The sequence below is a fragment of the Dromiciops gliroides genome, chromosome 1 (assembly GCF_019393635.1).
Source record: "Dromiciops gliroides isolate mDroGli1 chromosome 1, mDroGli1.pri, whole genome shotgun sequence".
NCBI lineage: Eukaryota > Metazoa > Chordata > Mammalia > Microbiotheria > Microbiotheriidae > Dromiciops > Dromiciops gliroides.
Genome location: NC_057861.1, coordinates 583,256,212 through 583,269,187, shown reverse-complemented (window position 1 = coordinate 583,269,187; position 12,976 = coordinate 583,256,212). Strand labels below are relative to the sequence as shown.

General features: G+C 41.6%; 1 protein-coding gene across 1 annotated transcript in view; it reads right to left on the bottom strand.

The window, feature by feature from the left end:
- The window catches only part of SNX29 (sorting nexin 29), a 673,154-nt gene extending 661,248 nt beyond the window's left edge, over window positions 1-11,906 (bottom strand). Inside the window, exon 1 of the mRNA XM_043964582.1 lies at window positions 11,817-11,906. Coding sequence (XP_043820517.1) covers window positions 11,817-11,823 — 7 coding nt within the window. The 5' untranslated portion in view covers window positions 11,824-11,906. The remainder of the gene's footprint in view (window positions 1-11,816) is intronic.
- Window positions 11,907-12,976: the final 1,070 nt, after the last annotated feature.

Sequence of the window (12,976 nt, the reverse complement as noted above, 5' to 3'; positions counted from 1 at the left end):
AGCCCCAGTCAGGATAGCACAGGATCTAGCAGCTTCTACATTAAAGGATCAGAGGGCATGGAATATGATATTCTAGAGGGCAAAGGAATTGGGATTACAACCTCTTTCAGAGGAAAAAAATGGGACTTCAATGAAAAAGAGGACTTCCCGGTATTTGTAATGATTTGGGGCTACCAATTTCTCTATATTACCTTGCTTGTTGATCTCATCACCTCCCATGGATTCAATTATTATCTCTATGAAGATAATTCCTACATTTATTTGGCCAGACCTAACCTCTCTCCTGATCTCCAGGCTTGAACCAACCAAAGCCTATTGGACATCTTGAACTGACTTGTCCTATAAACAACTCCAATATAACATGCCCAAAAAACAGAACTCATTTTCTTTCCTACAAAACCCTCCTTTCTTCTCAACTTCCCTATTAGTACTGAGGGTAATGCTATACTCTGTCTCCTAAGCTCAGTGTTATCCTTGAATTCTCACTCACACTCATCCTCCATATCCAATTTGTTGCCAAATTTTGTCATTTCTACCTTCACAATATCACTCCTATATATTCTCCCCTTATCTCTGACTTATATAGCTGCCATTCTTCTGCAGGCCCTCATTATCGCATGTCTGGACAACTGCAAAAGCCTTCTGGGTGATCTCCAGCCTCAAGTCTCTACCCACTTGAAGTCATCCTCCACTCTAACAAAATGACATCTTCCAAGCAAAATTTTCTTCCTAAAATGCATACCAATGAACACCAATGGCTCCCTGTTACATCCAGAATCAAATAGACATTCTCTCAGTTTCATGCCTTTTCACCAGCTATGCCTCAAGCCTGGAATTCTTTCCCTCTTCATTTCTGCCTCCAGGCTTCTCTGGTTTCCTTCAAAACCCAACCCAAACCCTACCTTTTACAAAAGCCTTTCCCAATTCCCCCCACTGCTAGAGCTTTCCCTCCCATTTACCCTGTGTGTGTTGTATGTACATAGTTGTTTATGTATTGCTTCCCCCATTAGAAAGTAAGCTTCAGGAGCAGCTAGGTGGTGCAGTGGATAAAGCATTGGCCCTGGAGTCAGGAGGACCTGAGTTCAAACCCGGCCTTGGACACTTGACACTTACTAGCTATGTGACCCTAGGAAAGTCACTTAATCCCCATTGTCCCACCAAAAAAAAAAAAAGAAAAGAAAGTGAGCTTCTAGAGGGCAGAGATAATATCTTTGGCTTTCTTTGTACTTTCAGCACTTGCTCAGTGTCTGGGACATAATAACAATAAACACATACTGACAGAAATGAGAAAGAAATGAAATTCAATTATTTCTTAACCTTAAGGGAAAGACATTTCTACATATCAGATTCTTAAATTTTAGTTTTACTTCGTGCAACATGGATCATCAAAGCCTTTTCCACTGGAGTAGAAAGAGCATTAGATCTACAAGTCTTGAAGTCTAGGCCACCCATTCACTACTTATGTGACATTGCACAATTCACTTAACTTTTCTGAGCCTCAGTTTCCTGTTCTATAACTATAATCTATAACTCACAAGGGTGTTTTGAAGAAAGAGCTTTTAAAATGTGAACTATTACTAATACTGAAACATAGCTCCTCTGACTTTGGACTAGCAGAATCTTCAGCTCAAAATGAGTCTCCCCACCACTGATGGGGAGCTTACATTTTACTGTCCTGAATCTTTGATCAACAAACTGAAACAATTTTGTTTCCTGGTTAAAGAGCAAGTAGGCCCGGGGTTATTTACAGACCAGAGTACAGGCCAGGCAAGTGGAAAACCTGCCTCTCCTTAAATCATACCACCTGGGACCCCCTGAAGCTTTGGACAGTGCATCCTGGAAGCAGTGCCCCACTTTACAAAGGAGTTAAATCAAGAAATAGGCTAGCAAAATGAACAGACAGAAAAAGATGTGGACCATAGAAAGTTTCTTTGGAGACAAGAAGATCAAAATACACCCTCATTAGAAGATAACAAAGTCAAAGCTCCTACATCCAAAGCTTCCAAGAAAAATATGAATTGGTCTTAGGCCATAGAAGTACTCAAAAAGGACTTTGAAGATAAAGTAAGTGAGGTAGAGGAAAAAATGAGAGTGATGCAGGAAAGTCATGAAAAAAGTCAACAGCTTGAAAAGTCAAACGGAAAAGCTCTCTGAAGAAAATAATTGCTTAAGAATTAGTATTGAGGGGCAGCTAGATGGCGCATTGGATAAAGCACCGGCCCTGGATTCAGGAGTACCTGAGTTCAAATCCGGCCTCAGACACTTAACACTTACTAGCTGTGTGACCCTGGGCAAGTCACTTAACTCCAATTGCCTCACCAAAAAAAAAAAAAGAATTAGTATTGAGCAAATGGAAGCTAATAACTTTATGAGAAACCAAGACACAATAAAGCAAATCTGAATGAAAAAATAGAGGACAATGTGAAATACCTGCTTGGAAAAACAGATGACCTAGAAAATAGATCCAGGAGAGATAACCTGAAAATTATTGGACTACCTGAAAACTATTAACAAAAAAAGAGCTTAGACATCATCTTCCAAGAGATTTTCAGGGAAAATTGCCCTGATATTCCAGAAGCAGAAGATAAAATAGAAATTGAAAGAATCCACCAATCACTTCCCAAAAGAGATCCCAAAATGAAAACTTCCAGGAATATTATAGTTAATTCCAGAGCTCCCAGGGCAAGAAGAAAATATTGCAAGCAGCCAGAAAGAAACAATTCAAGTACTGTGGAGCCATGGTCAGGATAACACAAGATCAGGCAGCTTCTATATTAAAGGATTGGAGGGCATGGAATATGATATTCCACAGGGCAAAGGAATTGGAATTGCAACCAAAAATCACCTACCCAGCAAAACTGAGTACAATCTTTCATGAGAAAAAAATGGGACTTCAATGCAAAAGAGGACTTTCAGGTATTTGAGCTGAAAAGACCTGAACTGAATAGAAAATTTGACTTTCAAATACAAGACCCCAGAGAAGCATAAAAAGGTAAACAGGAAAAAGAAATCATGAGGGAGGTTAAAAGGCTAAACTGTTTACATTTCTACATGGGAAGATGATACTTCTAACTCATAAGAACTTTCTCAGTATTAGCGCAGCTGAAAGGAATAAATTTAGACAGAGGGCACAGGTGGGAACTGATTATGAAGGAGTGATATCTGCAAAGAATTTATTTTTTGTTTATCATTTTTGTTTGTTGTTGTTTTTTGTGGGGTAGTCAAGGTGGGGTGGCATGCCCAGGATCTAGCAACTGGTGACTGTCTTGTGTCTGAGGCCACATTTGATCTTGGGTCCTCCTGAGTACAGGGCGGGTGCTTTGTCCAGTGTGTCACCTAGATGCCCCATGATGGCATCTTTAAAATAAAATTAAAGGGTGAGAGGACTGCACTGAGAGAAAGGGAAAGGGAGAGATGGAATGGGAAAAAATATCTCACATAAAAGAAGCACGAAAAAGCTTATAGAATGGAGAGGAAGATGGAGGAGGAGCCAGGCAGTGAATGAGTCTTACTCTCATCAGAATTGGCTCAGAGAAGGAGTAACATATACACTGAAGTAGGTATAGTAATATATCTTGCCCTGCAGGGAAGTGGGAGGGGAGGGGTGAAGAAAGGGAGGGCAGATTGGGGGAGTCAGAAGCAAAACACTTTTGAGGGAAAGGGTAAAAGAAGATAGAAAACAGTAAATATCAGAGGGAGTGAATAGGATGGATGGAAACACAGCAATAGTAACTGGTGAAAAAAATTTTAATCAGAGGCAAGAGTAATGTAAGATGAGGATAAGGACAATCATAATGATGATGATATTGATTATACTTTGCTGGGCTATTGTGAAGAAAACTCTTTATCAGGTATAAGGTAGCTATTATTGTTGCAATAATCAACCTCATGGGTGTTTTGTAAGGAAATATCCCTTTAAAGTACTATACAGGGGCAGCTAGGTGGCGCAGTGGATAGAGCACCGGCCCTGGAATCAGGAGTACCTGAGTTCAAATCCGGCCTCAGACACTTAACACTTACTAGCTGTGTGACCTTGGGCAAGTCACTTAACCCCAATTACCTCACTAAAAAATAAAATAAATAAAATAAAGTACTATATAAATGCAGTTTACCATAATTTATTATTTTTTTTAAAAAGATGAGCAGGATGCTATCAGAAAAACCTGGAAAAACTTACATGAGCTGATGCAGAGTGAAATGTACTGTATACAAAATAATGGCAATATTGTAATATGATCTGCTGCAAATGACTTGGTTATTTTCAGCAATGCAATGATCCAAGACAACTCTGAAGGACTTATGAAAAATGCACTCCATCTACAGAGAAAGAACTGATGGTATCTGAATACAGATGTAAGTATATTTTGTTGCTGTTGTTGTTGTTGCTAGTTCCTTTTTCTAAAGTTTTTTTGTCTGCTATGTCCTATACAACTGCACATGTATAACTTATATTCAACGGCTTGGGTTCTTAAGGGGGGGTAGGGAGGAAGGAAGAGATTTTGGAACATAAAGTTTTAAAAATTGATGTTACAATTTGTTTTTACATGTGAGGTGGGGGGAAATCATAAATAAATAAATAAGCAGCAAATAACAAATAAACAAACAAATGGATGGATGGATGGATGGATGGATGGATGGATGGATGGATGGATGGATGAAAAACAATGTTACTACTGCCAAATCATTGTTTCTGGTCTTCTGTTCCCAATAAAATCTGAAAAGTACCACGGATTTCCCCTTACAATATCAACATCCTCTTTCCAAAAAAAGTTTCAATCTCCAATTTTTTTTCAAAGAACTTTTGTTTTGGGTCTTTGAGGATTTTATTGTTGTTGGTTTGGTTTTTTTTTTAAGTTAATGACATGCTTTGTTTTATGTTTGGGATGATCAGATCAACTTAATCAATTTTCTTTTTCTCTATTACTGTATTATAATTAGTTTTGTTTACCAGTGTCGAATAATAGCAGCATGTTAAGGATCCAAACTGGGATGTTTAATACTATTACCTTTATTACCAGAGTCTCTAGACTAAGTGAAAGCAATGGAATCTTTCATTAGTGTAAAACTTTACATACATCTCATTTGATACTCAAAATAACACCAAGAAGAAAAGTATTATCAACCCCATTTCAAAGATAAATTAAATTCCACTTTAAACATGTCAAGTCAGAGATGAGATCTGATATCCAGCAGGTATTGGTGATTCAAGACTGGAAATTCAAAGGAAAAGCAAAAACAGTTCCTGTCCCAAAGGAATTTATATTCTAATGAGGAAAGGTAACAGGTAAGTAAATATAAGATATATACATAAAAGGATACATAATAGTTTTTCTCAAAATATATAACCCTAAAATATATTTTATGTATTTACCCAAATAATAAAAGCTTGTAAGTACTTTAAAAATAAAAGTTTTTTTAAAAGATACATAAAAGTACATTACATAAAAGATACACACAGCATAGACAGAAGGTAGAAGGGAAAAGGGAACCCTGAAGAGAAATGGGCAGGGTGGGGGAAGGGGTGGGGTGGGGGAGAAGGGCGGGGCTGGATTGGTTAGAGGTAGGGGAGGGTAAAGACAAGCTCTAGTAAGGCTTTCTGCAGAAGGTGGTGTTTGAACTGAGTCTTAAAAGGAAAACAAAGATTAAGAGGATGAAATTAGGAGGGAGAGCATTCCAAGCAGGGGGGTACTCAGTGCAAAGGCACAGAGATGAGATAAAGAAATTACCTTCATGAGTAAGAATAGTAAATGGGCCTGTGTGGTTGGGCCATAGTTAGGGTATGTGAAGGGGCAATGTTGTGTAATAAGACTAGAAAGATAAGAAGATAAGAAAATTAAATCTATTTTATCCTAGAAATAATAGGAAGTATTGTAGCATGCAGAGTGAAAGGGTGGGGTGACCAGACTAGACCAACAAAACAGGAAAACACCTACAGAGATTGTTATCTCTCCCTTCCTCCAAGTCACAGCTCAAGTGCTATTCTCTTCCACAAAGCCACATAGGAGGCCTCCCAGTTAAAAGCGATCTCTCCCTCCTCAACCTCTGATGGTATTTTGCCCAGTTCCTTACCTTTATGAGAAAGGCTGGCGTAGATGGTCTCTGAGGCTCCTTCCAGGTCTAAAACTATGCTCACACTCCGCCTCGCATCAGTAGTTTATTTCCGTAGGCATTTGTTCTCCCCATTAGAATTACAAACTCCCTGAAATTAATGTCTGTGTGTAACACCTGTCTTGTGTCTCATGTGTAGCATACAGAAGGCACTAAATCAATGTCTGCTGATATGGATCATAATCATTCAAGTCCTATATTCCACATGAGGCCTGGTAAACTCTAATTCCATCTAATCTTCCTTATCTGAACACTTACTGTAATTATTTTCTCTCTCACTTAGGATGTTATAGTATACTGCTAAAAGACAATAAATCCAAGTCATATACAATGAATAATATTGGCATCATGCTGCCCAAATTAAAGTACACATCTTTCCTTTCTGTTAAGGTCTGGTAAACTACAGAAAATGGAAAATAGCATGGATTCATGCTATTAGGCAGACTGTATTTTGGAGGAAGGGGGACTTTTTTAAATGTCTATCTAAAAAGAATAAAATATACCAATAAAAACAAACTATATGCTATCTTGTTCTCTTATTGCTTAAAAATGTACATCTTATTAGTCAAAAACTATAATAATAAAGTAATTGATTTAGCTTTTCAAAATTTACTTTCACTTCTCTCCAGGTTCCATTGCTGACTCTACACTTTCCACGCCACAGATGACTTCTTACCCTGGAAATTCACTTTGCCCCTGCAGCCCCATCTTCTGATTGGTCAGTTCTTCCCACAACCTCCATTTTATTTTTTAATTTTATTTAATTTAATTTTATTTTATTTTTGCAGGGCAATGAGGGTTAGGTGACTTGCCCAGGGACACACAGCTAATAAGTGTCAAGTGTCTGAGGCCACATTTGAACTCAGGTCCTCCTAAATCCAGGGCTGGTGGTTTATCCACTGTGCCCCCTGAACCTCCATTTTGATAGCACTGTCCAAGCCAGCCATGCCTTTATTCCTCTCCACTCTTTTATTCCATTCCTGACTCTTCTTAGCTTCCTTTTATGTGCTATCTTCTTCTATTAGAATGCAAGCTCCTGGAGGTCAGAAACTCTTTCTCTTTGCTTGTATTTGTATTGCCTATGCTTAGCACAGGGCCTGGCACATAGTAAACCCTTAATAAATGCTTGTGGACTTGACTTTACATAGCATAATGCATACACACATCATCTCACTGGCAACTCACTACAACCTTGTGAAGTAGGTATTACAGGAATTATCTCTATTACAAATGAGGAAACTAGGGGGCAGCTAGGTGGCACAGTGGATAAAACACCAGCTCTGGATTCAGGAGGACCTGAGCTCAAATCCGGGCTCAGACACTTGACACTTACTAGCTGTGTGACCCTGGGCAAGTCACTTAACCCTCATTGCCCATCAAAAAAAACAAAAAAACAAAAACAAAAAGAAACAAATGAGGAAACTAAAGATTAGACAGCTTAAATCATTTCATCCTCATAGATTTAGAGCTGAAACAGACCAATGAGGTTATCTAGTCTAATGCTCTCATTTTACAAATAAGAAAACTGAGGGCAAGAGAGGCTAAATGACCTGTCCAAGGTACCAGAGCTCAGATGTGACCCAGGTCATCTTATGCATGGTCATGCAGCCCACAAGCATCAAATGCAGGATTTGAACCAGGTTGTCCTAACTCCAAATCTATCTCTACCCCATGCTACAGGGACACACATACAGCAAATACTTTAAAATACCACCATACGAAAATGTAGAATACTTTAGTTTACAAATGTTATCTCATCTGATCCTGACAGTATCTCTATAAAATAGGTAGGATAAAGAGCCAAATTCAAGACTTGAATGCAAGGTTACATAGTAAGTGGCAGAATCAATACTTAACCCAACTCTCTCCAGTTCTAGAATCAAGAACCATGATCAAATCACCTTTGCCATTGTTCTTGGATGATGGACTTGTGTTAATTTACTCCCCAGTGGCTACACTCAAAATACCATTCCATAGGCATCATTCTCTTATAGGTATAGTATACCCCTATGAGACTATAAACTCTGTGAGGGCAGGAACTGTCTGCTTTTGTATTTGTATCTCCAGTGTCTGACAGTGGTAGACACATAGTAATATTATCAAATGAGATCATACAAAGCACTTAGCACAGTGCCTATGGCACAAAGTAGGCACTTAAATGCTTGTTCCTCCTCAGTCCCTTTAGTAAATAAATATTTTTTTCATTCATTCATTCATTCAAACCAAGGCCTTTTGATTTTAAATTTAAATTTAATATTCTTCCACTACTCCACAAAATGTAGTATGTTCTTGTTAAGCAGTTGATACAGGGTCCCCAAAAGCCTTTCTACTGCTGTTAAGGAATGAAACCGTCATATTCAACCACTTCCTTTTTTTTTTTTTTTGGTGAGGCAATTGGGGTTGTGACTTGCCCAGGGTCACACAGCTAGTAAGTGTTAAGTGTCTGAGGCCGGATTTGAACTCAGGTACTCCTGAATCCAGGGCCAGTGTTCTATCCACTATGCCACCTAGCTGCCCCCAACCACTTCCTTTTGAAAAAGCAATCCTCAATCTCACAAAAAAAAAAAAAAAAAACCCAACAACAAAAAAAAACCACAATGGTTTCTCCAATTTATTGTAATATATATATCTTAGAATGCAAAAGTTGGCAGTCACAATTCCTTCAAATCCATGGAATTACCTGAACAACTGTTTGCCCATACTGATGGACCAGTTACAAGTACTGCCCACTCATGTCCATAACTGTATTTATGCCTATAGCTCAGTAACCAAAGTTAATATTTTAGTAAGGTGTGAAACTGTACCTTAATGACAGAGCTTAGAAAAATAAAGATGTTTACATTTTTAAGTATGTTTGAATTTCACAACTCATATTTCACATCAGGAAGTTAGGTTCATTAAATTTTGTGTAAAAGTATAACTTGTGCAAAAGCCTTAATTTTGAAATGTGATTCTAATAAAGAAGTATATACAGAAACAAAATCAATCTTACTAGTTATACAGTTCAGTCTTCAACATTAGTTAAATTAACAAATATAACAGGTTCTAAAAGAATACATCTCTCACAGCTACTACCAATTCCACAAATTACAAAAATGAAATGCATATAGACTTTTTAAAAAATGCTTCACTGGGGAAATCAGACAAAGTTTAAAAATGGTTGCATTAGAAAAGAGGGGAAAATGTATTGGTCCATTGATCTTGCTACAGTAATCCTTCACTTAGCCTCTCTTAGGGCATATCAAGAGTTATCAATAGATTTCTTGTTAGAAAACTGTAGCAAGTAGATAGATGTCGTTATCCTTAATGACAAAATATAGGGAAAAAACAGAGGCAAAGGAGATACTTTTTTAAAAAATCTGATCCCAGGTCAGCTGGAGCAAATTGATGACATATACACACACAATTGTTTTCCTGAGTCACTCCCATCTCCAGACACACAAACTCTCAGGAATGACTTAGCAACAAAACAAGAGCAGGATCCTTTACAATTCAAGAATAGTAGAGACTGTGGCCAACCCAAAGCACAAAACCTAGAGCCAAGCCAAAAAACAAAGCAAATATCAGCCTCCTACTTCTCCATACAAGCCAAGAACCTTAGGGTAGAAGACCCCAGAACTCAATCCTAGCTAATGGGGATGACAGAAAGTATGGGAGAAAGGAAGGTGATGAATCAGTTATGCCAAACCCTGGGCAAGAAGTGAAGGATAGTTAGGCAGAGGGGTCAACTTAGATTGTTAAGAAAATGATAGTAGTAACTGAACAACTAGATTGCCCCAAGTGCAATAACTTCAGAAAGAAGGGGGGAGGGGCAGCTAGGTGGTACAGTGGATAGAGCACGGGCCCTGGATTCAGGAGGACCTGAGTTCAAATCCAGCCTCAGACACTTAACGCGTACTAGCTGTGTGACCCTGGGCAAGTCACTTAACCCCAATTGCCTCACCAAAAAAAAAAAAAAAATTAGGAAAGAAAGAAAGAAAGAATGGGGGGAGATAGTAAAAATAGTAAAAACATGAGGCCATCAAGAAACTGGGAGACCAGGAGTGACCAAGAAGAAACAGGGTGAAACAACTAGGGTGCATTGGGGAGCGAGGGCCTAAGACAACAGGAAGGGACTAAAGAGCAAGAGGCAGACAACCACAAGTAACCAGGGAGCAGAAAGGAAGAAACAAACAGGGAAGGACTGAGAAACAAGAGCAGCAGCCAAGGGAGCAGAGAATTAGAAAATTTGGGAGAAGGAACACAGAAGCATAGTGTCAGATATGGAGGAGACTGAAGTAGGAGGATCATAGAGTAGAAGGTCTGGAAATCAAGGAGTCAGAAGAAGACTGGGGGTGGAGAGGAGGAATACCTGAGAAGTACAGAGTAAACATGGAGGTGGGACATGGGACAAAAGAGGTAAATTAGTGGGGGACCCTGGAGAGCAAAGGGGTCAGATACCTAAGGGAACTGGGAAGCAGAAGAGTCAGATGACTAGGAAGACACTACAGATTAGGAGGATCAGACAAATAAGACTGGGAAACTGGGACCGGGAAGGGTCAGATAATTATGGGGCCCAGGAGAGCAGGGGTAAACTCATGGGGATCAGGCGGAGGAGAGATCAGACAGCTAGAGGGACTGGGAAGCTGAGGGGCAGATGATAGTGAGGCTACTAGGGAGTAAGAGGGTCAGACAAGAAGCCAGGGATATGATGACCGGGAGAATAGTAGAGAGTAGAAGGCCAGACAACCAGAAGGACTGGGGTCAGATAACTAAGGGGGTTTGAGAAGCAGGGGGTAAACATAAAGGAATTATGGGGAACAAGTGGGTCAGCCATGTGGATCTGGGAAGCAGAGGGTCAGATGACTGGAATGACACTAGGGAGTAGGAGAGTCAGAAAAGTAGACTAGGAGGGGGCTTTCTGAAAAGCTGGGAATAAACATGTGGAGCAGGGGTGGGGTCAGACATGTGGGGGGCCAAGGAAGCTGGAGGTCAAATGACTGAGAGGCTACTAGGAGGGAGGAGGGCCAGACAAGTAGGACTGGAGGTGAGACAAATGAAGGGACTAGGAAGCTGCGGGTCAAATAACTCAGGGGGTCTGGGAAGGAGGGGGTAAACACATAGGAGTCATGAGGGGGTCAGAAATGTGGGGGTGGGGGCTCTGGTCAGACGCCAGAGAAGATCCTGGAGAGTAGGAGGGTCAGACAAATGGAAGTTCTGAGAAGCTGAAGGTCAGATGACTGAAGGGTCCTAGGGGTAAACACATGGGGCTCTGGGGAGCAGGGGGAGGTCACAGATGTGGGGGTGCTCAGAAGACCAGGAGAATACTGGAAGAGTCAGCTAAGTAGGACTAGAGGGCTCGGGGTGGGGGTGGGGTGGTCACCCCGGAGGGCCTAGGGAGGAGGAAGCTGACTGGGGGGAGATCAGCCATGTGAAGGTCCTGGGGAGTAGGAGTCAGACATGTGAGTGTCCCGTGGAGCAGGGGATCAGACGTGTGGGGGCCCCAGGGAGCAAGAGGGTCAGAGCCCTGGGGGGGCCCAGGGAGCAAAGGCTGAGCCGCCGGGAGAACTGGGGAACAGGTGACAGGTACAGGAGGAGCGAGAGGCAGGAGCCAGTGACAGCGGAGGAGCCGCAGGGAGTCGTTCAGCCCGGGACTGGAGCCCCAGTCCCCCGGCCCCGACCCCGGGGTCCTGGTGGAAGGGCAGCATGGGGCGGGCCCCGCCACTCACCGCTCATCCTGCCGGTGCCGCCTCCACCGCCGCCTCTGCTGCTCGGGCCCAGCCGGGGTGGGGGGGAGCGGGGGGAGGCGGGGGAGAGAAACAGACAGACACTCGGCGCGCCAGCCCCGCCCCGGAAGTGAAGCTCCGCCGGTTGCAGGCCCCGCCCTCTGACCCGGAATGTAAACATCTGCTTTGAAACTCCCGGGAGCTGGCCCGGCTGGGGGCAGCCCTTTGGGTTCGGCCTCCTCCTCCTCCCTGGGGTGTCAGAGGCAAGTGACTGAGGGGACTGGGGGGTGGGGTGGAGTGGAGATCTTCAAGCACAGAAGGAGTGGGAGGGCGGGGAATGTCTCATGGGGGTAAAACTAGGGAAGCAGCTTCTGCGAGGTGGGGTTGGAGGAGCCAAGTGGCTTCCAGGGTCTTTTGAAGGAACACGAGGCTGGAGGAGGCTACATTAAACTATCCAAATTAATTTCTACGTTAATTACAATAATGGGGCCCTAACATAGTGAAAGGCTGGAGGTAGGGGAGTAGCAGAAACTTACATTTCTATTCAGCAAGCATGTGTATGTGCCTACTGTGTGCAGAGCCCTGAGTTAGACCCCAGGGCAGATACTTAGGCACAAGGATCACTAAGTGATCCACCTACAGTGTTACAGATCAGGATCTCTCCTGAGTACCATCCTTTGCAGCTCCATGCAAGCAAACCCACGTCCTCCCTTAAATCTTGCACGGGAGCTACCCAGCTGCTCTGATGATGACTCTGATGATGGAACTCTTGTGACATTGCACGGATACAAATGTTGCCAGCAAATGATGCATTATTTGTCGTCCTCACTGTATGACAGAATACAACTATATTCTTTTCTGGTCATACATTTTTTTAATAATATCCTTTATGCTCCTCTTACACAGTTCTTTGGTGATGTGTTGTCTTCTCACACCCACCATGTATTTTACCAATTACCCTTTCCACTTTAATTCTTTGGAGACTGTGATATTATGACACAGCCATGTGGGATCTTGGGAAGAATATTGATGTAAAAGAGTAGAACTTTATTTCAGGGAGAAGCTTGGGGTAATTAAAGGCATTGATTGGTTTCCCAAAGGCAGTTTAACCCATTTTCTTTTTCAGTTTTGGGCCCCAGAGCACATTGTATGCACTGCCTGTC